A 27,879-nucleotide genomic window follows, 5' to 3' on the forward strand; every position below is an offset into this window, starting at 1 on the left:
AGATTATGTATTTTGCTTCTTTGGGATGAACAGTTCTATATGTCATTCAGTTTCACAATATTCTTGTTGATGTTTTGTTTGGAAGATCTATCCATTTTTGACAGTGGTGTGTTAAAATCTGCTAATTTGTGTGTTGCTATCATGGCTGTACTTTCCAGTCCATTTGCTTGGAATATTTATTTCACTCCTTCATTTTCAGACTGTGTAGGTCTTTTGTTCTGAGGTGGGTCTCTTGTGGGCAGCATACCTGCAGGCCATGTTTTTTAATCCATTCAGCAACCCTATGTCTTTTGATTGGAGCATTTAATCCATTTACATTTAAGGTTCTAATTGATAGGTACTTATGCATTTTCTCCTCTTTGTTCCTGTGTTCTTCTCTCTCTAACTCTTTTTTTCATCTTCTTATAAATCAGTCACTTTAGCATATCATGGAATACTGGTTTAATGGAGGTTTTTTCTTTTAGCCTTCTGTGTCTGGGAAACTCTTTTTCACCTTCCATTTTAACTGAGAGCCTTGTTGGATAGAGTAGTTTGGGTTGCAGGCCTTTGCTTTACAATACTTGGAATATTTATTGGCATTGCCTTCTGGCTGGTAGTGTTTCTGTTGAGAAGTCTGCTGCTATCCTTATTGGGGATCCCCTGTATGTTACTTCCTGTTTCCCCCTTGCTGCCTTTCAGATTCTCTCTTTGTCTTGGAATTTTGCCATTTTAGTTATTATGTGTCTTGTAGTGGGCCTCTTTGGGTTCCTCTTGATTGGGATCCTCTGTGATTGCTGGATTTGTTTGACTTTTTCTGTCATCAAATTAGGGAAGTTTTCCATCATTACCTTTGCAAATAGGTTTTCTATCCCTTGCTCTTCTGCTTCTTCTGGTATCCCTATTATTCGGATATTATTACATTTCATGTTGTCCTGCAGTTACCTTAGCCCCTCTTCATTCTTTGTGAGACTTTTTCCTTTTCTTGCTGTTTTTGGGAGTTTTTTTCTACCTTGTTTTACAGTTCACTGATTCTGTCCTCTGCTTCATCTAGCCTGTTTTTGATTCCTTCTACTGTGTTCTTCAATTCAGAAATTGTATTCTTCACTTCCTCTTGGTTCTTGTTGATAGTTTCTATTTCCTTTTTCATGCTGCTGTAGTTTGCAGTAAGTTCCTCGTAGCTTCTCTGTAGTTGTTTCTAATTCTCAGAGAGCTATTGAACTTCCTTATAAGCATTGTTTTCAACTAAGTGCAAGATGGTTTACTTGCCTCTATTTCATTTATCACTCTTTCTGAGGATTCCTCTTTTCCTTTCAATTGAGGGGTTTCTTTGTCTTCCCAATATTTGTGAGACTCTACTTGTTTGATTCTCCTTGTTATATTGATCTTTGACTCCATGAGTTTGTGGTATGAACCTCTATGATAAAAGTCTTGTGAGATTCAGTGTTGCATTCTCCTTGATCCTCTGAACTTGATGCTCTTGGGATGCCTTTTATGCCATTTTTGTTGACTCTCTTGATGTTATTGGGTTTTTATTGTGCCGGGTCATTCTTTGGTGGGCTCTTCTCTCCAGCTGGTTGACTGAACTTCACTCTACCCACCACGTCTTGTAGGCTCTTGTTCAGGTGCTGCCAGAACAAAACCATAAAACACAGGAAACAAACCCATATCTTCAAAAATAACTCTTCCCCACAATCCCACTATCAATACCAAATGAATAGTATTAATAATGGTATAAAGAGTTTAAGATTATTTTAAGAATGGTGAGAGAAAAACTATAGTATAAATTCTAGTGACTTAATATTTGAAAACTGGATGGACAAGAAATGAATGTTAAAAATCTATGCCAGAAAGGAAATATCTCAAATCATAGAGAAGACCACAGTGGACTTCATCTAGGTAGCCTCTGTATTTTCTTTCTGGATCCACCTCTGGTGATGTCAGATGTTGACCCCATCTGACCTCAGTCACCCTGTTCAGAGACTGCTCTGTGGCTGTCTCCTTCAGTTGTTAATCTAGTCACTCTACACTCAGCAGTCAGGCTTAAGCCCTATAGGGCAGGGCAGAATCCCTCCTGGGGTTGGAGGCTATTGTTTCCCCTCAGGCTACTGCTGTTCAGAGGGGATTGGCCAACCTGAGGAGGATGGCTACTGCTGTATGGGTGATGACTCCATCTGGGATCCTGATGACTACTCTCTCAGTTTTCTCCCCGAAGCCTCCATCCCCAGTCTCTCTTCAGACATCTTTAGCCCACTCTGCCCCTGCCTTTGCTTGACCTAGGGTAAATGGCTGCAATGAAAATTTGCGTGTTGGTCCTTTAAACATCTCATTGGATCTCCAGCTATCCATCTCTGGCAGAGGAGCCCTGCCGCTTTTCACTGCAGGTTGTTATCTGTGTACTTTTTGGCTCTGGTGTTCTAGGCTGGTAATCCCAGTTTAGGGTTCAGACCCCACATTTCTCAGGGGAATCCAGTGGGTGCTTAATTACCTCTCTGGTGCTGCTGTCTATGGGTGTCCAGCCAACCTTCTTGTGTCTCCACTTCACTCCTTACTACTCAGGTTGTGCTGAAGCTGATTTTTCTGTCTGAGGTTATAAGGCTTCTCTCTCACTATTGTTCAGTTGTTTGTTCCAGGTGATTTCTCCACTATTTAGTTGTAACTCCAGATTTGTCCTGGGAGGAGGTTAGTGTGGCTTCATTCCCTCCTCTGGTATCCCTGCTTCTTTGCATTTAAAATAGTTTAAACACACATTAAAACAGACTGACATAATTCCTTTCAAGGACAAGAGCCATATAATTTTAATCCCAGAAAGACTCTAAATATTTTATAATTCATGAAGGAAAAAGAGAAATATGGAGACTCAATATTGCCTATACTGTTAATCAGCAAAACTATTTGCATCACTTTGCATTATAACCACTTAATATAGATTAGACGATGCTCTTGCAAAAGTACCAGCTTCTAAATATTGGTGTCTGGCTAAACCAGCTAAATATAGCTGATTTCTAATAACATAAAAGTAAGAAATCCACCAAAGTGGCACCAAACGAATTCCCTGGTAACTCAAGTAAGCCATGGACAAAGAGAAAGACCAGGAAAGAAAAAGAATGGATCTGCATCTCTACTATTTCCAGAAGAACAGTTCAAAGACTACTTCATATCATAGTAAACTGGTAGCGTATCTCTGCATGGAAAGTTGTTATTTTTGCCTGTGTGGAGTACGGAGGTAGGACCCAGAGGGAAACCAGCTATTATCTCTCTAAGTAATCTGTTTTACTTTGTCATCTGCAATAATATCACATATGGCCTAATCTTAGGTTACCACGCTGTCACTTACTTGAAATTTCTAGACTTTGTAGTCTAGGATTTCATCACTTCTGAATTCTGTGAGTGAATTGTATACTGGTATGAAAGAGAGAATTTACTCTATTTTTGTCTAGATATTTCAGCTCTATAAATATCTCATAAAGCCATCTTCAAAATTCTTAAATAGTTTTAAAGCCTATTTTGGTATATGTTGCCAAAATTATAGAATAGTAATGCCCTGAACCCGGTGTATGTACTGGTGAATGTATTCCAATATGGGAGATTACAGTACCTTAGTTTAAATAGTTTACTCTGTAAGTGTTCCTAAGGAAAAACAATATATGGAATCATTGTAGAAAACTCAGTGTAATTCTCTAGAACTTAGGAGAATTATTAAAATGTTTCATTAAATTAAAGTTAATCATCACAAATATGAGTTTTAAGCTAACCAAGTTATTTATTTCATGAAGTTTTGTCAAAATGACCAACCAAAACCAAAATATTTGATACAAGTTAAGCCTATGGGATCAGTAAGTGCTTTATAGTCAAGCATTGCTTAGTACTTTGATTCTATTGCATGTCAAAAAGTTTGAAAAAAAAATTTCTGATTCTCAGATTCCCTGTTTGTAAACTGAAGTTAACAATGTTTATCTTGCAGAATTTTGCAAGGATATGAGATACTACATGAGGAGTAGCCAGCATAAAAAATAGAATAATATTAGCTTAACAATAACCCACAACCTTCGGACGGGAGGGAGGTGGGACTGGCTGGGGTGGGGTGGAGGGAAGGGGAGAAAATGCAGACAATTGTAACTGAATAAAAATAAATAAATATTTTTTTTAAAAAAGAGCTAACATTGAGCAAAAAAATGCAAATAATCTGTATCAATGAAAGTCATGTTAGTGCAATATAACTGCATCTTGTTTTATTTGAAGGCTACACTTTAGCTATGTGGGAGGGGAGAAATAAAATCAGAATTCTTGAATTGTGAGACCAAAAAAAAATAGAATGATAGTTGTTAAACAAGGAATGGCCAGCTGAGTGTAATAAATGCTATTTAAAAGAGCAAGTCCATTTTGCATTTATTACTACCTCTTGAAAATGAGGATTATAAGTATACCTATACTGCTAATATATGTCTAGAATTTATTTATGTATCTTTAACACATTTATGAAGATATTTCTCAATATATTCAGTATACTTTTATTAAGAATACACTGGGAATGGGGGAATTCAATTTCTTTAAAATTTTTTTTACTAAACATATTGGGATAAATTGGTTAATAACATATATAAACTTCAGATATGCAACTTCATAATGTAACAGTATATACTCTATTGAGTGCTCCTCACCAGAAGACTAATCTTTTTCACCATGTGATTGAACCCACTTCCCCTCTTGTAGCCACCATTTTGTTTTTTGTAACCTATGAGTTAATTTTTTTGTTTCTATATTTATATTTGTGCATTTGTTGCTTTTTGTTTTATATCCCACATATGAGTGTGAAATCATACATTTCTTATACTTTTACATCTGAGTTATTACACATAGCATAATACCCTGTAGATCCATCTATGTTGCTGCAAATGGCAATATTTCATCATTTTTATGGCTGAGTAGTATTCTACTGTATATATGTACCACTTCTTTATTCAATCATCCATCAAAGGGCACTAAAGTTGTTTCTATTTCTTAGCTATTGTGAATAATACAGCAATGAACATAAAGTGCATATATCTTTATGAATTAGTGTTTTCAAATTTTTGAAGTAGATACCCAGAAGAAGGATTTCTGGGTCATATTAGCTCTATTCTTAAATTTTTTTAGGAACCTACATACTTTTTTCCATAGTGGCTGCACCAATTTACATTCCTACTAGCAATATATGAGGGTTCCTCTTGCTCCACATCCTCTTCAACACTTATTTCTTATCTTGTTGATAGTCACTGTAACAGGTGTGAGGTGTTATTTCATACTGACTTTGATATGTATTTCCCTTATCAATAATAATATTAAGCATCATTTCATATATCTTTTGGCTGTCAGTATGTGTTCCTTAGAAAAGTGTCTATTCAGGACATTTCTTTCAAATTTTGGAGGGTTTTTTTTTTTTTTTTTTCTTTTTTTTTTTCAATTTTTTTTTTATTGTTATTTAATTACAGTTGTATGCCTTTTCTCCCCATCCCTTCACCCCACCCCAGGTGAACCCACTTCCCTCCCCCCTCTCCACCCTCCCACTTGGATTTGTTCATGTGTCCTTTATAGTAGTTCCTGTAATCCCCTCTACCCACTGTCCCCGCCCCCACCCCCCACCCCCGCCCTTGCTATTGTTACATTGTTCTTAGCTTCAATGTCTCTGGTTATATTTTGTTTGCTTTTTCCTTCTATTGCTTATGTTCCAGTTAAAAGTGAGATCATATGGTATTTGTCCCTCACTTCCTGGCTTATTTCACTTAGAATAATGCTCTCCAGTTTCATCCATGCTGTTGCAAAGGGTATAAGCTCCTTCTTTCTCTCTGCTGCGTAGAATTCCATTGTGTAAATATACCATAGTTTTTGGATCCACTCGTTTGCTGATGGGCACTTCGGTTGCTTCCAGTACTTGGCTATTGTAAATTGTGCTGCTATGAACATTGGGGTGCACAGATTCTTTTGGATTGGAGTTTCAGTGTTCTTAGGGTATAATCCCAGCAGCGGAATTACTGGGTCAAAGGGCAGTTCCATTTTTAGTTTTCTGAGGAAATTCCATATTGTTTTCCACAGTGGCCTCACCAGTCTGCATTCCCACCAACAGTGCACTAGGGTTCCCTTTTCTCCACATCCTCTCCAACATTTGTTTGTGGATTTGTTTATGTTGGCCATTCTGACTGGTGTGAGATGATACCTCATTGTGGTTTTAATTTGCATCTCTCTGATGGCTAGTGATGCTGAGCATCTTTTCATATGTCTCTGGGCCTTCTGTATGTCTTCCTTGGAGAAGTGTCTGTTCAAGTCCTTTGCCCATTTTTTAATTCGGTTGTTTGCCTTCCTGGAGTGCAGTCGTGTGAGTTCTTTATATATTTTGGAGATCAGGCCCTTGTCTGAGGTATCATTGGCAAATATGTTTTCCCATACTGTTGGTTCTCTTTGTAATTTGGTGCTGTTTTCTTTAGCCATGCAGAAGCTTTTTATTTTGATGAGGTCCCATTTGTTTATTCTTTCCTTTATGTCCCTTGCTTTAGGGGATGTGTCTGTGAGGATGTTGCTGCGTGGAATGTCTGAGATTTTCCTGCCAATGTTTTCCTCAAGGACTTTTATGGTGTTACGGCTTATATTTAAGTCTTTTATCCATCTTGAGTTTATTTTTGTGTATGGCGTAAGTTGGTGATCGAGTTTCATTTTTTTGCACGTAGCTGTCCAGATCTCCCAACACCATCTGTTGAAGAGACTGTTTTTGCTCCATTTTATGCTCCTGCCTCCTTTGTCAAATATTAATTGATCGTATAGATTTGAGTTTATTTCTGGGCTCTCTATTCTGTTCCATTGGTCTATGTGCCTGTTTTTATGCCAGTACCAGGCTGTTTTGATTACCGTGGCCTTGTAATACAGTTTGATATCAGGTATTGTGATCCCTCCTGCTTTGTTTTTCTTTCTCAAAATTGCTGCAGCTATTCGAGGTCGTTTATGGTTCCATATGAATTTCTGCAGTGTTTGTTCTATATCTGTGAAATATGTCATGGGTACTCTAATAGGGATTGCATTGAAACTATAAATTGCTTTGGGTAGTATGGCCATTTTGATGATGTTAATTCTTCCAATCCATGAACATGGTACATGCTTCCATTTGTTTGTATCTTCCTTAATTTCTTTCTTCAGTGTTGTGTAGTTTTCTGAGTACAGGTCTTTTACCTCCTTGGTTAGGTTTATTCCTAGGTACTTCATTTTTCTTGTTGCTATATCGAATGGGATTTTTTTCCTGATTTGTGTTTCTGCAGTTTCGTTGTTGGTGTACAGGAATTCCTTTGATTTCTGGGTATTGACTCTGTATCCAGCTATTTTGCCAAATTCATTTATTAGGTCGAGTAGTTTTTGAGTGGAGTCTATAGGGTTTTCCATGTACACTATCATGTCGTCTGCAAACAGTGACAGTTTCATTTCCTCCTTTCCAATTTGGATGCCTTTTATTGCTTTCTCTTGTCTGATTGCTGTGGCTAGGACTTCCAATACTATGTTGAATAGGAGTGGTGAGAGAGGGCATCCTTGTCTTGTTCCTGATCTTAGTGGGAAAGCTCTAAGTTTTTGTCCATTGAATGTGATGTTGGCTGTAGGTCTCTCATATATGGCCTTAATTATGTTGAGGACTGTTCCCTTTATTCCCACTTTGCTGAGTGTTTTTATCAGAAATGGGTGCTGTATCTTATCGAACGCTTTTTCCGCATCTATTGATATGATCATGTGATTTTTGTCTTTGCTGTTGTTGATGTGATGTATTATGTTTATTGATTTGCGAATATTGTACCATCCTTGCATCCCTGGGATGAATCCCACTTGGTCATGGTGGATGATCTTTTTAATATGTTGCTGGATGCGGTTTGCTAATATTTTGTTGAGAATTTTAGCGTCTATGTTCATCAGCGATATTGGCCTGAAGTTTTCTTTCTTGGTTGTATCTTTATCTGGTTTTGGGATTAGGATGATGTTGGCTTCATAAAAAGAGTTTGGGAGTCTTCCATCACTTTGGATTTTTTCGAATAGTCTGTGAAGGATAGGGGTTAGTTCTTCCTTAAATGCTTTGTAGAAATCTCCTGTGAAACCATCTGGTCCAGGGCTTTTGTGTGATGGGAGTTTCTTGATGACTGCTTCAATTTTGTCTGCTGTTATTGGTCTGTTCAGGTTTTCTGCTTCTTCTTCAGTCAGTTTTGGAAGATTATATTTTTCTAGAAATGTGTCCATTTCATCTAGGTTTTCAAATTTCTTAGCATATAGGTCTTCATAGTAATTTCTTACGATCCTTTGTATTTCTGTGGTATCAGTTGTAATCTCTCCACTTTCATTTCTAATTCTGTTTATTTGGATCCTCTCTCTTTTCTTCTTGATAAGCCTACTTAAAGGCTTGTCGATTTTGTTTATCTTTTCAAAGAACCAGCTTCTGGATTCATTGATCCTTACAATTGTGCTTTTAGTCTCTATGTCATTTAGTTATGCTCTGATCTTGGTTATTTCCTTCCTTCTGCTTGCTCTGGGCTGTCTTTGTTGTTGTTCCTCCAGTTCTTGTAGGCGTAGGGTTAGGTTGTTTGTGTGAACTGTTTCTAACTTCTTAAGGTAGGCCTGTATTGCTATGAACTTCCCTCTCAGGACTGCCTTTGCTGTGTCCCATAGGTTTTGGGTTGTTGTGAGTTCATTTTCATTTGTTTCCAGGAAGTTTTTGATTTCTTCACTAATGTCGTTCTTGACCCATTCATTGTTTAATAGCATGCTATTCAGTCTCCATGATTTTGACTGTTTTGGGTTTTTACCCTTGGGGTTGGTTTCTAGTTTCAGACCCTTGTGTTCAGAGAAGATGCTTGATATGATTTCAATTTTCTTGAATTTGTTGAGGGTTGCTTTGTGTCCTATCATGTGGTCTATCTTTGAAAAAGTTCCATGGACACTTGAAAAGAATGTGTATTTTGCTTCTTTGGGATGAAAAGCTCTGTATATATCAGTTAAGTCCATTTCCTCTAGGGTATTGTTAAGTGACACAATATCTTTGTTAATCTTTTGTTTGGAAGACCTGTCCATTTTTGATAGTGGGGTGTTAAAATCCCCTACTATAATTGTGTTGCTGTCAATATCTTTCTTGAAATCCTCCAAGATTTTCCTTATGTATTTGGGTGCTCCTATGTTGGGTGCATATATATTTATAATGCTTATGTCTTCTTGGTGGATTCTTCCTTTGAGTATTATGAAGTGACCTTCTGGGTCTCTCTTTATGGCCCTTCTTTGGAAGTCTATTTTATCTGATATGAGTATTGCTACCTCTGCTTTTTTTTCCTGTCCGTTTGCTTGGAAAATTTGTTTCCAGCCCTTCACTTTCAGTCTGTGTAAGTCTTTTGTCCTGAGATGGGTTTCTTGTAGGCAGCATATGTGTGGGTCATGTTTTCTTATCCATTCAGCTGTTCTATGTCTTTTGATTGGAGCATTTAATCCATTTACATTTAAGGTTATTATCAATAGGTAGTTATTCATTGCCATTATTTCCTACCTGTGTTCCTCTGTCTTTCTCTTTTCCTTCCTTTCCATAAAGCATTCCCTTTAAAATCTCTTGCAGAGCTGGTTTGGTGGAGCTGTATTCTTTTAGACTTCTTTTGTCTGGGAAGCTCTTTATTTGGTCTTCTATCTTGATTGAGAGCCTTGCTGGGTAAAGTAGTCTTGGTTGGAGGCCTCTGGTTCTCATTACTTGGAATATTTTTTGCCATTCTCTTCTGGCTTGGAGCGTTTCCATTGAGAAGTCAGTTGCTAACCTTATTGGGGCTCCCTTGTATGTTACTTCCTTTTTCTCCCTTGCTGCCTTTAAGATCCTCTCTTTGTCTTGGAAATTTGCCATTTTAATTATGATGTGTCTTGCAGTGGGTCTCTTTGGGTTCCTCTTGTTTGGGACTCTCTGTGATTCCTGGATTTGGGTGACTTTTTCTCTCCTCAGATTAGGGAAATTTTCCATCATTACTTTTTCAAACAGGTTTTCTATCCCTTGCTCTTCTTCTTCTCCTTCTGGTATTCCTATTATACGGATATTGTTACGTTTCATGTTGTCCTGCATTTCCCTTATTGCCTCTTCATTCTTTCTGAGCCTCTTTTCCTTTTCTTGCTCCTTCTGGGTGTTTTTTTCTACTTTATTCTCCAGCTCGCTGATCCGATCCTCTGCTTCATCAAGTCTGCTTTTCATTCCTTCTACTGTGTTCTTCAATTCAGAAATTTTATTCTTCATTTCCTCTTGGCTCTTGTTGATATTTTCTATTTCCTTTTTCATGTTGATATAGTTTGCAGTGAGTTCATTGTAGTTTCCTTGTAGTTTCTGGTAGTTCTCTTTGAGCTCAGAGAGCTCAGTGAGCTTCCTGATGACCTTTGCTTTGAACTCAGTATCTGATAGTTGACTTGCCTCTTTTTTGGTTAGTATTCTTTCTGAGACTTCCTCCTTTCCTTTCATTTGGGAATTGTTTCTTTGTCTTCCCATTGTTTGTGAGGCTTTTCTTGTTGGCCTCTGCTTCTTAAATTGCTTTGTTCTGAATCCCTGGGTTTATGATATGAACTTCTATGGTAGAATGCCAATGGGATTCGGTGGTGCTGTCTCCTTACTCTCCTGTGCTCGCTGGTCTTGAGCTGACGTTTATGTGTTTAACACGGTCTAACTCTAGTCTTTTCAGCACTCCAGGTTTTGTTGTCGCACCTGTGGGAAAAATAGAAAGGGGGGAGAAAGAAAAGGAAAAAAGAAAAAAAAAGAAACCAAAGATGGGAAGGAGGGAAAAAGGAAATAGGAAAGGAGGAAAGGAAGGAAGGAGGGAAGAAGGATTAAAGAAAGATCGGAAGCAAGATAGGAAGGAATTTTAACAAAAATTAAAACATAGAAATAGATAAAAGAAGGCAGGAAGAAGACATAAAAATGGTAAAGGATGGGAGGAAGAAGGAATGAAAGAAAAAAAAGAGAGAGAGAGGAAGAAGGAGTTCAGGGGGAAAGGAAAAGGAAAAAAAAAAAAGGGAAAAAAAAATCTTCTGTTGGCTTTAAACCGTTCAGGTTATTTCTGCTGTTGTCCTGTCTGTGCAACGGGAGGGGGTGGTTGGAAGGATTGGTTTCACTTTTCTTCCTTCCTTGGTCACACTCTTCACTGTTTTGTAGGTGTGGTCCCTGGCAGGCAATCAGGCCGTTGATTAGCTAATCCAGCAGCTTTGTTCTGGGGACACGCGAGAGGCCGCTCCAGCCCCTGTGGCTCGGGACGCAGGCTCGCGCAGCAGGGGAATCCAGCCGCTTCGGGTTTGTGACGTTATTTGGGCTCTGTGCGCGCAGCCAGCTGACAGATCGAGCCGCCCAGGCTAGGGAGGCTGGCGCGCCGCAAGCTGCTGGTTCAGCCGCCTTGGTGTTACGACACTCGCCAGCCTCTTTGTGCTTGGGAAACACGCATCCAGCCGGCCCTACGCTTGGTAAGCGCGCAGCCCGCCACCGAGCCAGAGGCTCTATGCTTGGGGGCCGATCCAGCCGCCTGGGGCTTGAGACTCTCGGGTGGGCGGGGCCGCCCTGGGACGAATCACGCGGTACTCGGTTCTGTGGTTTTGGGTCTGTGGGTGGAGCAGCTAGCCTCTGCTCCAAATGATCTCGGAGGTTTCAGGTGTGGTGCGCGCAACCGGACCTCAGGTGAGCGCCTGTGCTGTTTATCCCGCGTTCGCAGTCCAGGGGCGGAGGGGGGAGGGGCGCCAGGGGCCTCGGCCACCACCGAGAGTTCTCTAACTAGCCCCTGAGTGTCTCTATTTTCTTTTTCTTTTTGAGAAATTCCTCCTTTTCAAGCCCCCCTGGTCCAATCAAGCACCTGGCTGCTCACAGCGCAGCCTGGCCCTCTCCCAAGACTCCTGCAGCAGCCCCTGCGCCAGGGCTGGCGCCTCTGCCGCCCTTGTACCACACGGCCCCGGTTCCCCGGGACCTTATTGTCCTTGAGCACTCTTCTTACCTTCAGATCTTTCAATGTCCTCTATCTTTGGTCTCTGATCTTCGTATATGCTGGAATACTGTTGGCTGTTCGCTCTGCTCCTCAGATCAGCTAGGTATTTCCCTGGCGTTGCGGGGAAGTGGATTCCGCTCCCACCTATGTTGCCGCCATCTTCCCCAAGCGGAGGTTTTTTGTTGTTGCATTTTATGAGTTCTTTTTGTACTATTTTCAATATTCACTTATCAGAAATACCATTTCCAAATATCTTCTCCCATTTAGGCAGCTGCATTTTTGTTTTATTGATGGTTTATGTTGTTTTACAGAAACATATTAGTTTTATGCAGTCCCATTCATTTATTTTTTCTGTTATTTCCCCTGCATTTGGGCTCGAGTTCACAAAAACCCTTCTGAGCTCAAGGTTCCTAGATTTAGTGCCTATCTTTTCTTCAATGTATTTTATTGTTTCATGTATAAATATTCAAGTTTTAATCCATTCATAGTTAAGTTTTGTGTAAAGTGTCAGATAGCAGTATAGGTCTATTCTTTTTGCATGTGGCTTTTCAGTTTTCCCAACACCATTTGTTGAAAAGACTCTTTTTTTTTTTTACATTGTATGTTTCTTGATTCCTTGTCAAAAATTAGCTGCCCATATGTGTGTGGTTTTATTTCTGAGCTCTCAATTCTGTTCTGTTTGTCTGTTTTGATTGTTTTTATTGTTGTTCAAGTACAGTTGTCTCCATTTTTACCCCACCATGGCTTTCTGCCCCACCCATCTCCACCTCTCCCTCTTGAACCTACCCCCTTTGGCTTTGTCCATGTGTTCTTTACACATCTTCCTTGATGGACCTTCCCCTATTTTCCCCAATTATCCCTCTCCCCTCTGGTTACTGTCAGTTTGTTCTTTATTTCCATGTTTAAATTTTAATCTTTATTAAATTTTGCTTGCTTGTTTGTTTTGTTGATTAGGTTCCACTTATAGGTGAGATCATATGGTATTTGTCCCTCACCACCTGGCTTATTTCACTTAGCACAATGCTCTCCAGTTCCATCCATGCTATCACAAGGATAACTCTGTAATATAGGCTGAAGTCAGGGAGGATATTACATCTGAGTTTGATATTTTTCCCAGAATTCCTTTGGCTATTCAGGGTCTTTTGTGGTTTCATACAAATTTTAGGACTTCTTGTTCTATATCTGTGAAGAATGCCATTGGGATTTTGATGATGAGTGCACTAAATCTGTATATTGCTTTAGGTAATATGGCCATTTCAACAATGTCAATTCTTCCAATTCATCAACATGAAAATGTCTTTTCATTTCTTTGTGTCTTAATTTCTTTCAACAGTGTTCTATAATTTTCAGTATAAAGGTCCTTCATTTCCTTTGTTACCTTTATTCCTAGGTATTTTAGTCTTTTGTTGAAATTGAAAATGGGATATTTTTCCATTTCATGTTCTAATAATTTGTTATAAGAAGTCAATATGTTTTTATATATTTATTTTGTATTCTGCAAATTTACTATACTTGTTTACTGCTTCTAATGTCTTTTGGCAGAGTCTTTAGGGTTTTATATAGAGAGAATCTTTCCTTCGGCGAATAGGGACAGTTTGGTATTAGGGTAATATTGACCTAATAAAATAAGTAAGGAAGTATTAAATCTTCTTTGAATGTTTGGTAGAATCTACCAGTGAAGCCCTCTGGTCCTGGATTTGCTTTAGGAGGAGGGGAGGTTTTTCATTTCAGTTTCAATATTCATACTGGGAATCTGTCCATTTAGTTTTTTCTGTTTTTTATTGATTAGTCTGGGAAAATTATGTATTTCTAAAACTTTATCCCTTTCTCCTAGGTTATTGAATTTAGTGACATATAGCCTTTTATAATATTCTCAAATCCTTTGTATTTCTATGTTGTTCATTGTAACTTCACTTTTATTTCTTTTATTCTTTTACTTACTTATTTTATAATAAGTACATTTGAGTATTTTATTGATTATGCTATTACAGTTGTTCCAATATTCCCCCTTTACCCTCCTCTGCCCAGTATCCCACTTCCCTCCAGCAATTATCCTTGCTTAGTTCATGTTCTGATTTTGTTCATTAGAAACTCCTATTTTTTTCTTTGTGAGTCTAGCCAGAGGTTTGTCAATTTTATTCATTCATTCATTCATTCATTCATTTTCCTTTATTTTTATTGTTGACATCAATACCTATTTGCCCCCTTTGCCCTCCTCCACCCATTTCCAACCCCCCTCTTTCTTCTGGACATCACCACATTGTTTGCTGTCTGTATCTTTGAGCTATTTATCTTTTCAAATAACCAGCTTTTTATGGAATTAATTCTATCTATTTATTTTTTTATTTATCCTTTCTTTTTTTTGTTTACACTATTACACATGTCCTTATATTTTCCCACTTTGTTCACCTCCCTCTGCCTTAAACCTCTCTTCCCTCTGGCCGTGAACACACTGTTGTCTATGTCTATGGGTTATGCATATATGTTGTTTGGATACTCACTTCATCTTCTTTAAACCAGTCCCCCTCTATTTCCTACCCTCTAACAGCTGTCAGTATGTTCCATGTATTCATGCCTCAGTTTGTATTTTGTTCACCAGTTTATGTTGATCATTAGATTGCACATAAAAGTGAGATCATGTGGTATTTGTTGTTCACCACTGGCAGTAGATGGGTGGGTAAAAGCTGTGGTACATTTACATGATGGAATACTAGGACGCCATAATAAAGAAGGAACTCTTACCTTTTGTGACAGCATGTATAGACCTGGAGATATTTATGCTAAGTATTTTTTTCTATTGTGTTTTGTTCTCTATTTTCTTTATTTATATTCTAATTTTTATTTCTTTCCTTCTACTGATTTCAGGCTCATTTGTTTTTCTTTTTCTTTCTTTTTTTTTTAAATGTTATTCAGTTACAGTTATCTGCATTTTCTCCCCCACCCTCCATGCTACCCCAGCCAAACCCACCTCCCTCCCCCACCTCCACCCTACACCTTGATTTTGCCCATGTGTCCTTTATAGTATTTCCTATAAACCCCTCTCCCCACTGTCCCCTTCCCACTCCCATGTAGCTATTGTTAGATTGTTCTTAGCTTCAATGTCTCTGGTTATATTTTGCTTGCTTTTTTCTTCTATTGATTATGTTCCAGTTAAAGGTGAGATCATATGGTATTTGTCCCTCACTGCCTCACTTATTTCATTTAGCATAATGCTCTCCAGTTCCATCCATGCTGTTGCAAAGGATAGGAGCTCCTTCTTTCTCTCTGCTGCGTAGAATTCCATTGTGTAAATGTACCATAGTTTTTTCATCCATTCATTTTCTCATGGGCACTTAGGTTGCTTCCAGTACTTGGCTATTGTAAATTGTGCTGCTATGAACATTGGGGTGCAAAAGTTCTTTTGGATTGGTCTTTCAGGGTTCTTAGGGTATAATCCCAGCAGTGGAATTGATGGGTCAAAGGGCATTTTATGCTTCTTCCCCCTTTTCAAATATTAATTGACCATAGAGACTTGGGTTTATTCCTGGGCTCTCGGTATGTGTCTGTTCTTATGCCAGCACCAGACTGCTTTGACTACAGTTGTCTTGTAATACAGTTTGATATCAAATATTGTGATCCTTCCTACTTTGTTCTTCTTTCTCAAAATTGCTGTAGCTATATGGTGTCTTTTATGGATCCATACAAATTTCTGAAATGTTTGTTCTATATCTGTGAAATATGTCATTGGTACTTTAATAAGGTTTTTGTTGAATCTATAAATTGCTTATGGTAGTATGAACATATGGATGATGTTAATTCTTCCAATCCATGAGCATGGTACATGCCTCCATTTGTTTGTATCTTCCTTAATTTCTTTATTCAGTGTTGTATAGTTTTCTGAGTACAGATCTTCTACATCCTTGGTTAGGTTTATTCCTGGGTACTTTGTTGTTCTTTTTGCTATATCAAATGGGATTTTTTTCCTGATTTCTGTTTCTGCTGTTTCATTGTTGGTATATAGGAATGCTTTTGATTTCTGAGTATTGACTGTGTATCCCACTGTTTTTCCAAATTCACTTATCAGGTTGAGTAGTTTTTTTGTTGGAGTCTATAGGATTTTCTATGTACACTATCACGTCATCTGCAAACAGTGACAGTTTTACTTCCTCCTCTCCAGTTTGGATGCCTTTTATTTCTTATTCTTGTGTGATTGCTGTGGCTAGGAATTCCAATACCATGTTGAATAGGAGTGGTGAAAGTGGGCATCCTTGTCTTGTTCCTGATCTTAGTAGGAAAGCTTTATGTTTTTCTCCACTGATTATGATGTTGGCTGTAGGTCTCTAATATATATGGCCTTTATTATGTTGAGGAATGCTCCCTCTATTCCCACTTTGCTGAGTGTTTTTATCAGAAATCAGTGCTGTATCTTATCAAATCCTTTTTTTCATCTATTGATATGATCATGTGATTTTTGTCTTTCACTTTGTTTATGTGATGTATTACATGTTGATATATTGCAAATATTGTACCATCCTTGCATCCCTGTAATGAATCCCACTTGAACACATTTCTGGATGTGGCTTGCCAATATTTTGTTGAGGATGTTAGCATCTATGTTCATCAGCGATATTGGCCTGAAGTTTTCTTTCTTTGTTGTGTCTTTATCTGGTTTTGGAATTAGGATTATGCTGCCTTTATAAAAAGAGTTTGGGTGTCTTCCATCTTCTTGAAATTTTTTTGGAATAATTTGTGACAGATGGGGAGGAGCTCTTCCTTAAATGCTTTGTAGAATTCTCCTGTGAAACCATCTTGTTCAGGACTTTTCTTTGTTGGGAGTTTTTTGATTACTGCTTCAATCTTGTCCACTGTTTTGGTCTGTTCAGGCTTTTTACTTCTTCATTGAGTTTTGGAAGATTATATTTTTCTAGAAATTTGCCACTTTCACCTAGGTTTTCATATTTCTTGGCATACACTTCTTCGTAGTAATTTCTTACAATCCTTTGTATTTCTGTGGTATCAGTTGTAATCTGTACTCTTTCATTTATGATTGTGTTTGTTTTGGACCTCACTCCTTTTTTTCTTGATGAGTCTGCTTAAAGGCTTTTCACTTTTTTTTATCTTTTCAAAGAACCAGCCACTGGCTTTATTGATCTTTAGAATTCTGCTTTTAGTCTCTATGTCTTTTAATTCTGCTCTGGGCTTGGTCCTTCCTTCTACTGACTCTGGGCTGTCTTTTTTGTTGTTTCTCAAGTTTTTGTAGTTGTAGCTTTCGGTTTTTTTATTTGTAATGTTTCTGTGTTTGTAGGTAGGCCTGTATCACTATGAACTTCCCTCTCAAGACTGCCTTTGCTGTGTCCCATAGGTTTTGGATTGTTGTGAGTTCATTTTCATTTGTTTCCAGAAACTTTTTGATTTGTTCCCTAATCTCATTCCTGATCCATTCATTGTTTAATAGCATGCTATTCAATCTCCATGAGTTTGAGTATTTAGGGGTTTTTTTTCTCCTATAGTTTGGTGTCTAGTTTCAGTCCCTTGTGGTCAGAGAAAATGCTTGATATGATTTCAATTTTCTTGAATTTTTTTAGGCTTGTTTGTGTCCTATCATGTGGTCTCTCTTTGAGAATGTCCCATGTGCATTTGAACAGACAGTGTATTTTGCTTCTTTGGGATGAAAGGCTCAATATATATCAGTTAAGTCCATTTCATCAAGGGCATTGTTCAGTGCCATAATATCTTTGTTGATATTTTGTTTGGAAGGTCTATCTATTTTTGACACTGGTGTTTTAAAATCTCCTACTATAATTGTGTTGCTATCAATATCTTTCTTGAAGTCCTCCAAGATTTTCTTTATGTATTTGGCTGTTCCTATGTTGGGTGCATATATGTTTACTATGTTTATGTCTTCTTGATGGGTTCTTTCCTTGAGAATTATGAAGTGACCTTCTGGGTCTCTTGTTATGGCTTTTTTAAATGTATATTTTGTTTGATATGGATATTGCTACACCCGCCTTCTTTTTCCTGTCCATTTGTTTGGAATATTTGTTTCTAGCCCTTCACTTTCAGTCTGTAGAGTTCTTTTTTTCTGAGGTGAGTCTCTTGTAGGCAGCCTTTGTGTGGGTCATGATTTCTTATCCATTCAAGTATTCTATATCTTTTCATTAGGGCATTTAATCCATTTATGCTTAAGGTTGTTATTGATATGTACTTATTCACTGCCATTTTTTCGTACCTGTGTTCCTCTCTGTCTCACTGTTTTACTTCCTGCTTTTAAAGCTGACCCTTTAGCATCTCATGCAGAGCTGGTTTGAAGGAGGTATATTCTTTGAGGCTTCTTTTTTCTGGGAAGCTCCCTATTTGGCCTTCCACTTTAATTGAGTGTCTTGCTGGATAAATTAGTCTTCGTTGCAGGCCTTTCATTCTCATTACTTGGAATATTTCTTGCCATTACCTTCTCGCTTGGAGCATATCCATTGAGACGTAAGCTGCTAGTCTTTTCGGGGCTCCTCTGAATGTTACTTCCTGTTTTTCTCTTGCTGCCTTTAAAATTCTCTCTTTGTCTTGGAATTTTGACATTTTAATTATGATGTGTCTTGAAGTGGGCCTCTTTGGGTTCCTGTTGATTGGTACTCTCTGTGTTTCCTAGATTTGTGTGAGTTTTTCTCTGAGTTCTTTCAGTTAAAAAAAGTGTCATTGCCTTCTTTTTCTGTAGGAATCATTTCTGGATTTCTATCTTAGGGCTTGATTATTTTTCCTTGCATCTGGTCTGCTTTGTTTCCAATGCTTTCTAATGTAGCCTTCATCTCATTTATTGAGTTCTTGAGCTCCAGAATTTCGGGGGGGTTTTTTGTTTGTTTGTTTGTTTTTGAAGCATTCCTTTTGTTCACTTATTATATTCTTTGAGATCATTAGCTGTTTTTCTGAGTTTTCTTGTATGTTGTTGAGCTTTTCTATAACTGCAATATTGAATTCTGTGTCATGTAAATCAGTCTTCCATGTCTTTGAGTTTGGTTTCTGGATACATTTTACTTTCCTCCTGAGCTACCTTCTTCTGCTTATTCATAGTACTTTATGGATTGTTTTCTGTCTGGGCATTTTAAATAGTGAATTTTTTAAAAATTTTAAAGTAGTGTTTTGCTTTTAAGAATTCATCAGGTTGATAAGTGGAGATCTTTTTGGTTGTTGTTTTCCAGTAGATGATGATATGGTATCAATTTTTGTTTTCTTATTTAGTAGAACATCTAGGATCTTTTGGGGGTGACTTCATCTTGGTTGTGGAAAATGTCCCCTATTACCCAAGTTTGTGAGCATCCCTTCTGTCCAGGCAACTTTGGTTTTAAGACACCGTTTCTGTTTTGATGAGCCTTCAGGCCAATGAGTTCTTGGTGCTGTCTCCTTGTAGGCAGAAGCTGCCAGTCATGTTGTGCTATTAAAAACATCTCTACTACTTCTTTGGAGTTCTGCCTCTATCAGGTTCCACCAAAAGTAGAGGTTAAAGGAGGTTAAGGGGTGTTAGGTTTACAGGTCTCTGGTTTGCCTACTTGCAAGTAATGGCAGTCACTACTCAATGACAGCTGTCACTGGGTTTAGCTGTAATGGATGCTGGCTACTCAGACCAGAATATTTTCTTTTCCTCCATGTGAGGGCTGCAGTCAACTTTGTCATGGCTACTGCATCAGCTGAGACCCCTCTCTTTGTCCTTTGCCCCACCTCACCTTCCCTACTCTTTTCAATATACCCACCTTCAGTTGTCTCACTATGGATCTCTCAGGCATTTTTTATGTTCAACAGGGATCTTTTGTTGAACTATAGTTCTTCAACTTTTTGTAACTTAAAGAGGTCTTTTCACTGTGCCATGATGTTGACATGTCCTGGTCAGAGTATTTATTTGATTAGTATTCATGACTCTTGACACAACTACTGTCTTAAAAATTACAATACAGTATATCAATCACTCAGTCATATTTTAAAAACATGCTGGGTCAAAAGACAGTCCCATTTTTATTTTTCTGAGAAAATTCCATACTGTTTTTCATAGTGCCTGCACCAGTATGCATTCTCACCAACATATAAGTGGAACCTAATCAACAAGCAAAAGATAACCAGAGGCATTGAAATAAAGAACTAATGGACAGTAAACAGAGGGGAGTGGGGAGAGAGATAATGGGGGGAAATAAGGGAAGGACCATCACAGAACATGTAAAAAAGACATGTGGACAAAGACAAAGGGGGTAGGTTCAGGGGTGGGAGGCAAGAATGAGTGGGGTGGGGGCAGGTGCTGGAGTGAAAATGGAGACAACTGTACTTGAAAAATAATAAATAAATAAATAAATAAATAAATAAATAATAAAAATAAGTATATAAGGTCTTTACAAAAGTTTTTAAAATACACATATTTTATTTTTCATCACTTTGAATATTGTCATTTCATTGCCTTTTTAAAATCTTAGATGATGTCTGGATCTTAATCCATTATATTGAAAAATTGGTATTAAAAGACCATCTCAAATTGATGACATTTCCAATGCTAATAATTTTATTTTCATATTAGGCTTCAGAAGTCTCTAGAAACAGAAGTGGCTCTTTGTTGGCTAGGCCAGTACACAGCCTAGTAGCTGCTATTCGAATCCAGCATCAACATGAGTCATTGCCAATGGGTATGTATCATGCTTTTTGAACCCTTGGATACCCGATAATTAATCTTATTTTCCGTATTGTGAATCATTTAATATTGAGGATTCTGTGGGTCTTTTCTCATCTTTTATGGTATAGTCTCCCTCTCTATCCCTTGCTCCCATTCTCCACTCTCCTTTGCCTTTTTATTTTTCCCTTCCTTCTCACTTTGTCCTCTTACATCCCTGACCTCTTTCTTCTCTACTGTCTTTCAGACACACACTTCTCCTCTTCTTTACTCCATTCATGAATTTGTTAGTTAAAGCTAGGGAAGCATAATTTAATGAGGTGATAAATTTAGTTGATGTAAAGTGCAGTTTTTAATTCAAATCTCCATTCTCTTATGTTTATGGGGATAAATTGACACAGTCTTCATTTCTAAACTCAGCTGCCTCTTTCATAAAACATACCACTGTATCAAGGGAAATTAGGTGACAGGGTTTAAATGGATTTGGAGAGTTCCATTCTCACTACTGGGAAATCAATCCATGGCCACAGGTCATAAGGGTCAAGTGCTCAGAAAAATATTTTTAAATTCATAATCTTTTGCTTTAATAACTATGGCAAATAACCAAGAGAAGTTATATAAGGAAGAGAGTAGAACTTCCCTCATAGAAAAACTACTTTATGTTTCACCTGTTCACATAGGAATGAGTTAACACCTAATTAAGTTTCTGGGATATTAGGATGATTAACTTAGATCTAGTTGACTTTTGGTGTGACTGTTTAAAAACAATACTGCTATTATATCACAGGAAACACCCTCGAGGGCTTATATTTTTTATGAGTGTGCTACCGGCCCTTAAAATTTCTAAATTAATTTTGGTATTAAGCAGCCCTCTTCCAATCATCAGAGAAATCATCTGTGGTCTACAGATTCAAACACAACTCCGCACTTTTGTCTATTTCAGCATATAATGACAAGATTGTGGCATTTCTTCGCCAGCCAAACATCTTTGAAATGTTGCAAGAGCGTCAACCAAGCTTGGCAAGAAACCATGCACTTAGGTAAGGGCTTCTCCTCCACCCCTATAACCCCAGATCTCTCCATCTATTTTTCAAAGTGGAACAACACCTATATGGAGAGACAGTAGAACCTTGTGGTGCTTTTTATCCATGCAATTAAATTATAAATTGAATACTCAGAATGAAGGGGGTCAGGGGTTTCTAATGTTCTTAGAAATGTCACATTCAGCAATTGTCATTTTATTAAGTTACATATTACTCAGAAGATGCTAAAATGATTTCCATTGATTTGAAGGAAACACAGAAATGGAACAAAATACTTTTAATTAAAAGTTATTAATGTAAAGCACTATATATATTTTTATTTTTGAGATATAAATATGTTCTATTGTCTATTAGGGTCATTTTTGAAAAAGTGTCTCTGAAACTCTGAATTATCTGGAAGCAATAGCAACAAAGTGCTTTGGAAAGTATTATGCTAAGTAAAGTAAGCCAGGGAGTAAAATACCAATACCATATGATCTCACCTATAAGTGGAACCTAATCAACAAAACAAATAAGCAAGCAAAATACAACCAGAGACATTGAGGTTGGGAACAGTCTAGCAGTGGCCAGGAGGGAGTGGGGTGGGGACAGTGGGAAGAGGGGATTGCAGGAACTATAATAAAGGACACATGGACAAAATCGGGGGGGATGGTGGGGGTGGGGGAGGGAGGTGGGTTCAGCTGGGGTGGGGGGGAGGGAAGGGGAAAAAAGGCATACAACTGTAATTGAATAACAATAAAAAATAAATTAAAAAAAATAAAAGCTATAGGTTGATAAAATACTGAAAAAAAAAATACAACCAGAGGCACTGAAATAAAGAACAAACTAACAGTAACTAGAAAGGAGGGGGAGAGATAATATGGGAAGGGCCATCAAGGAACATGTATAAAGGACAACATGGATAAAGCCAAATGGGTTAGGTCTGAGGGAAAGAGGCAGGGATGGGTGGGGTCAGTGGTCATGGTGGGGTGAAAATGGAGACAACAATAAAATACTTGAACAACAATAAATTAATTAAATAAATAAAATTATTTAATCTCTTCAAAAGAAGAGAGAAAACCTACAATAGAAAAGGCACAGAAAATGGAACACACAACATAAGGTGGTGGAATTAAATCTAAATACACAAGTAATAACAATATATATAAATAGGACAAAGGACTTGAACAGACACTTCTCCAAAGAAGACATACAGAGGGCCCAGAGACATAGGAAAAGATGCTCAGCATCACTAGCCATCAGAGAGATGCAAATTAAAACCACAATGCGGTACCATCTCACACAGGTCAGAGTGGCCAACATAAACAAATCAACAGACAAATGTTGGAGAGGATGTGGAGAAAAGGGAACCCTAGTACACTGTTGGTGGGAATGCAGACTGGTGAGGCCAGTGTGGAAAACAGTATGGAATTTCCTCAGAAAACTAAAAATGGAACTGCCCTTTGACCCAGCAATTCTGCTGCTGGGATTATACCCTAAGAACCTTGAAACCCCAATCCAAAAGAACCTATGCACCCCAAAGTTCATAGCAGCACAATTTACAATAGCCAAGTACTGGAAGCAACCTAAGTGCCCATCAGCAAATGAGTGGATCAAAAAACTGTGGTACATTTACAGAATGGAATTTTATGCAGCAGAGAGAAAGAAGGAGCTTATACCCTTTGCACAGCATGGATGGAACTGGAGAGCATTATGCTAAGTGAAATAAGCCAGAGGGTGAGGGACAAATACCATATGATCTCACCTTTAACTGGAACATAATCAACAAAAGAAAAAAGTAAACAAAATATAACCAGAGACATTGAAGTTAAGAGCAATCTAACAATAACCAGAGGGGAGTGGGGAGGGGATAGTGGGGAGAGGGGTTTACAGGAACTACTATAAAGGACACATGGACAAAACCAAGAGGGAAGGTGGAGGTGGGGGAGGGAGGTGGGTTTGGCTGGGGTGGGGTAGAGAGATGGGGAGAAAATGCAGACAACTGTAATTGAACAGCAATAAAAAAAAGTTTAATTAAAAAAACCCAATATATATATATAAATAGAATGACTGCCTATTGATACACAAAGACTGAAAAAAATGACAAAAAGAGAAAATATTCCCTCAACTTAAATTTCACTTTCTCATCAAAATATTCAAACTCCTCTTTCCTTGAGTTTACTGTTTAGAATTTCAAAAGCTGAAGATGTGAGGAGTTTTAATTCTTGCTCATGTAGGGACTACCGATAAAGCCAATGTTATTCAATCCTTTACCCTTAGTCTTCTCATTACTGGAATATAGTCACAGTATAGGCACCACTGAGATGCTTAAATGGGGATGTGTGTAGAAGATCAGACAAAATGGGAAAGAATGCAGTTAATTGCTGCCACTAAACCCTCATGTCCCTTTTGGTGGTCTTTTGAATATTTCTGAAAACTGTAAAACTCTACTTTGCATGACTTCCTCAATAAATCACTAACATTGGAAAATAACCTCTTTGCTATTCAAATCCTTATTAACCCTGTCAAGATATATCAATTCCATTCTTTCCCCTCCACCACACTCTCATTGACACCTCTTTTCCCTATGCATTACTATGTAAATTAGAACTACCATCCTTCACATTGCCCATTAACTCAATTCCTTCCTCTGTATTCATCTCCACATCTAAATATTTACCTCTTCACTTCTTCCTTTCTAGTCCTTCTATTGTCTTCTCTCCATCATGGCCAATATTTGGATCTTCATCATTTCTCTCCTGAACTTTGAAGGGCCTCTTAGAAGATATATCCTATCACCCTATCAAAACCAGATTTAAATTTTATAAACAGGTCAAATTGTGCCACTTCTGCCCCTCAAAAAAGCTTCCATGGCTCTTATTCGATATGAAATAAATATTTCTAAGCACAATTTCCATGGTCTCTAAAGTGTGGCCCTAACCTAACTCTCCATCTTGTGCTAGTTTTTATTCCTTCTGGTATTCTTCACCTCCATCAAAAACACAGTGTCCTTTCCTAATTACGCCCTTTCTGGAATGGCGTCTGTCCTACAGACATCTCATTCTGTTTTAAAGGCTCAAGTTAAATGCAAAGATTTGGTGATCAAGGCAGGCTTTAGTAATTTTTTTGCCTTTCTTTAATCATTCTCTTTGTGTCTCCATTTCCCCACATCTCTTTTATTGTTTTATGTACTATGTCTCCTACAACACTATAAGTTTTTTAGAGCAGGACCTTATCTTTGTAACTACTCTGACCCCTCAGAACCTGGTGCTTTCATTTGAAGATAGAAAACAACATTCAGAGTGGGAGAAAGTTCTTTAACATAAACAGTTGAGCTTTAGCATGAGTATTGTGTCACTGCCACTTATGTTCATTCATCTCTCCCCAAATTTCACTACTTTGCCACAAAAAGAAGTACCATACTGAGTCATATGGGTCATTTATTCATTGGCTGCTTTATTTTCTCATGGTATATAAAAATTTAAGGGAATTTCCAAGGAATTTTCAGGGGATTTATATTAATTGAAAAGCTTTCTGATCCACGATGGTGAAGAAGTGGAAATGACACTAACCTCTTCCCAGGACCAATCTGGGATTAAAACTAAATTGTAGAGAAATCATCCTGAATAACCAAGTGAACAGTAGCTGGAGAGAAACCTCAAACCAAGGGCAGACAGAAGAAACGACTTCACCATACCAAGACTGGTAGGGAGTGTGAAGGAAGGGCAAGAGGGCTGGCTGGGCTCCGGTAAGGTCCAGAGGGATATTTCAGTGAGCAGGGGGTTCCCCCTGATAAATGTGATGTCTAAACCCCAAGCTGGGCTCCCCAGTCTACAACAACAGAGTCAGAAAGGAATCCAGATAACAACCAGTTGTGAAAAGCAGCAGGGCTTCTTTCCACCAGGGATAGATAGCTGGGGACTGAGAGAGGCTCTTAAAGGGCACATGCGCAAAATTTATTTTGTAGCCACTTACCCTTGGTTCCGCCACAAGGAGGGCAGGGGGGACCAGAGATGCTTTAAGAGAGTCTGGGGTTGGCTCTGGGGAGAGAACTGAAGGAACAGCCACCAGGAACCCTGTGCTGAGACAGTCCCCATACTGCAGAATCCATCTTTGTCAGGCATAACACTCCTCTCCAAGTGGCATCAGCTTGAAGAGAAGCAATAGCCCAGCCCACAGTAATTACCATGCCACATTCTCTGTTGTTTAAGCCAGACTGCTGATTAAAGCTTGAGGTTATATCACTGATCAGTTTAACAACAAAAGCAGAAAAAACAAAGAAGCACCCACAATGGGAAAACAAAGAGACAGATCCAAAGTGAAAGAACAAGAGAATTCTCCAGAAGAAGAGCTAGATGAAATGGAGGCAAGCAATTTATCAGATTGAGAATTTAGAGTAACAATTATAAAGATACTCAACAATATGAAAAAAAGACCAAAAAAACATAAGGAGAAGTCAGAGAATGCGATATCTGAAATTAATAATACACTGGAAGGAAAAAACAGTAGGGTGGATGGAGCAGAAGATCATACCAGTGATTTGGGAGGCAGGGCAGAAAAAAACACCCAGGTAGCAAAGAGAAAAAAGAATTTAACAAAATCAGGAGAGCTTAAGAAACATTTTGGACAACATGAAGTATAACAACATCTACATAATGGGAATACCAGAAGGAGAAGAGAGCAAGCAAGGGATTGAGAACCTATTTGAAGAAATAATGACTGAAAAATTCCCAAATCTAGTGAAGGAGAGAGACACAAAGTAGAGGAAGCTCAAACACTCGCAAACAAGTTGGACCCATAGAGCCTACACCAAGACACATCATAATTGAAATGACAAGTCTTGGAAACAACGAGAGAATCCCAAAAGCTGAAAGAGAAAAACGGGTAGTTATCTATAAGGTAGCATCAATTATATTGGCATCTGATTACTCAACAAAAGCATTTCAGGCCAGAGGGAAGTGGCATAAAATATTCAACAACATAAAAAGCAGGGACCTATAACCAAAGCTATTTTACCCATCAAGGCTATTATTTAAAATTGAAGGAGAAATAAGTAGCTTCCCAGGGAGAAAAAGCTAAAGAAGTTTTTTAACACCAAACCAGGACTACAACAAAATGTTAAAGGGTTTGCTTTAATAAGAAGAAAATGAAAAGGAGAAAGAAAAAAAAAAACAGAGGAAAACAGTCTAACAATAAAATGGCACTAAATATGTATCTATAATTAATCAACTTAAATGTACATGGCTTAAATGTTCCAACCAAACGACAAAGAAGAGCTGAATGGACAAGAAAACAAGACCCACATATGTGCTGCCTCCCTTCTCAGATAGAAAGATGCACACAGACTAAAAGTAGAGGGTTGGAAAAAGTTATTTCATGTTAGTGGAAAGGGAAAAGTGCTGGGGTTGCTGTATTTATATCTGACAAAATAGACTTTGAAACTAAGGCTATAGTAAGAGACAAAGAAGGACATTGCATAATGATAAAGGGAACAAACATACAAAAGGATACAACCCTAGTAAACATTTACACATCCAACATAATAACACCTAAATATGTGAAGCAAAATTTCATGGACATAAAGGGAAAGATCGACAAAAATACAGTCATAGTCTGGAATTTTAACACCCCATTGACTTCACTAGATATATCTTCCAGACACGAAATCAACAAGGAGACTGTGACCTTAAGTGACACACTAGATCACATGGATGTAATTGATATATACATAGCATTTCATCCCAAAGCAACAAAATATGTATAGTTTTCAAGTGTACATGGAACATTTTATAGGATAGACCAAATGTTACAACACAAAACAGGTCTCAATAAATTTAGGAAGATTGAAATCATATCAAACAAATCTCTGACCACAATGATATGAAACTAGAAATCAATCACAAGAAGAACAACAAAACTTACACAAAGCCATGGAAGCTAAATAACATGTTATTAAATAATGAATTAGTCAGCAATAAGATCAAGGAAGAAATCAAAAGGTACCTGAAAACAAATAAAAATAAAGACACAATAATCCAAAATCTATGGGATACTGGGAAAGAAATCTTCAGAGAGAAATTCTTAACATTACAGGCATATCTGAAAAAAAAAAAGAGATAAAGTTCAAATAAACAATCTAACTTCATAACTAAAGGAAGTTGAAAAGGAACAACAAAGCCCAAAGTGATTAGAAGGAAGAAAATAATAAAGATCAGTGCAGAAATAAGTGAAATAGAGTCCAAAAAAATGATACAAAAGACCAACAAATCCAACAGCTAGTTATTAGAAA

The 27,879-nt window shown here is 37.9% G+C and overlaps 1 protein-coding gene across 1 annotated transcript in view; it reads left to right on the forward strand.

The window, feature by feature from the left end:
• The window catches only part of HECW1 (HECT, C2 and WW domain containing E3 ubiquitin protein ligase 1), an 803,434-nt gene that overhangs the window by 615,729 nt on the left and 159,826 nt on the right, over window positions 1–27,879 (forward strand). The window contains exons 16-17 of the mRNA XM_045193075.2: window positions 20,479–20,584; window positions 21,512–21,608. Of these exons, the coding sequence (XP_045049010.1) occupies window positions 20,479–20,584; window positions 21,512–21,608 (203 nt within the window). The remainder of the gene's footprint in view (window positions 1–20,478; window positions 20,585–21,511; window positions 21,609–27,879) is intronic.

The sequence above is a fragment of the Desmodus rotundus genome, chromosome 6 (assembly GCF_022682495.2).
Source record: "Desmodus rotundus isolate HL8 chromosome 6, HLdesRot8A.1, whole genome shotgun sequence".
In the NCBI taxonomy this organism is placed as follows: domain Eukaryota; kingdom Metazoa; phylum Chordata; class Mammalia; order Chiroptera; family Phyllostomidae; genus Desmodus; species Desmodus rotundus.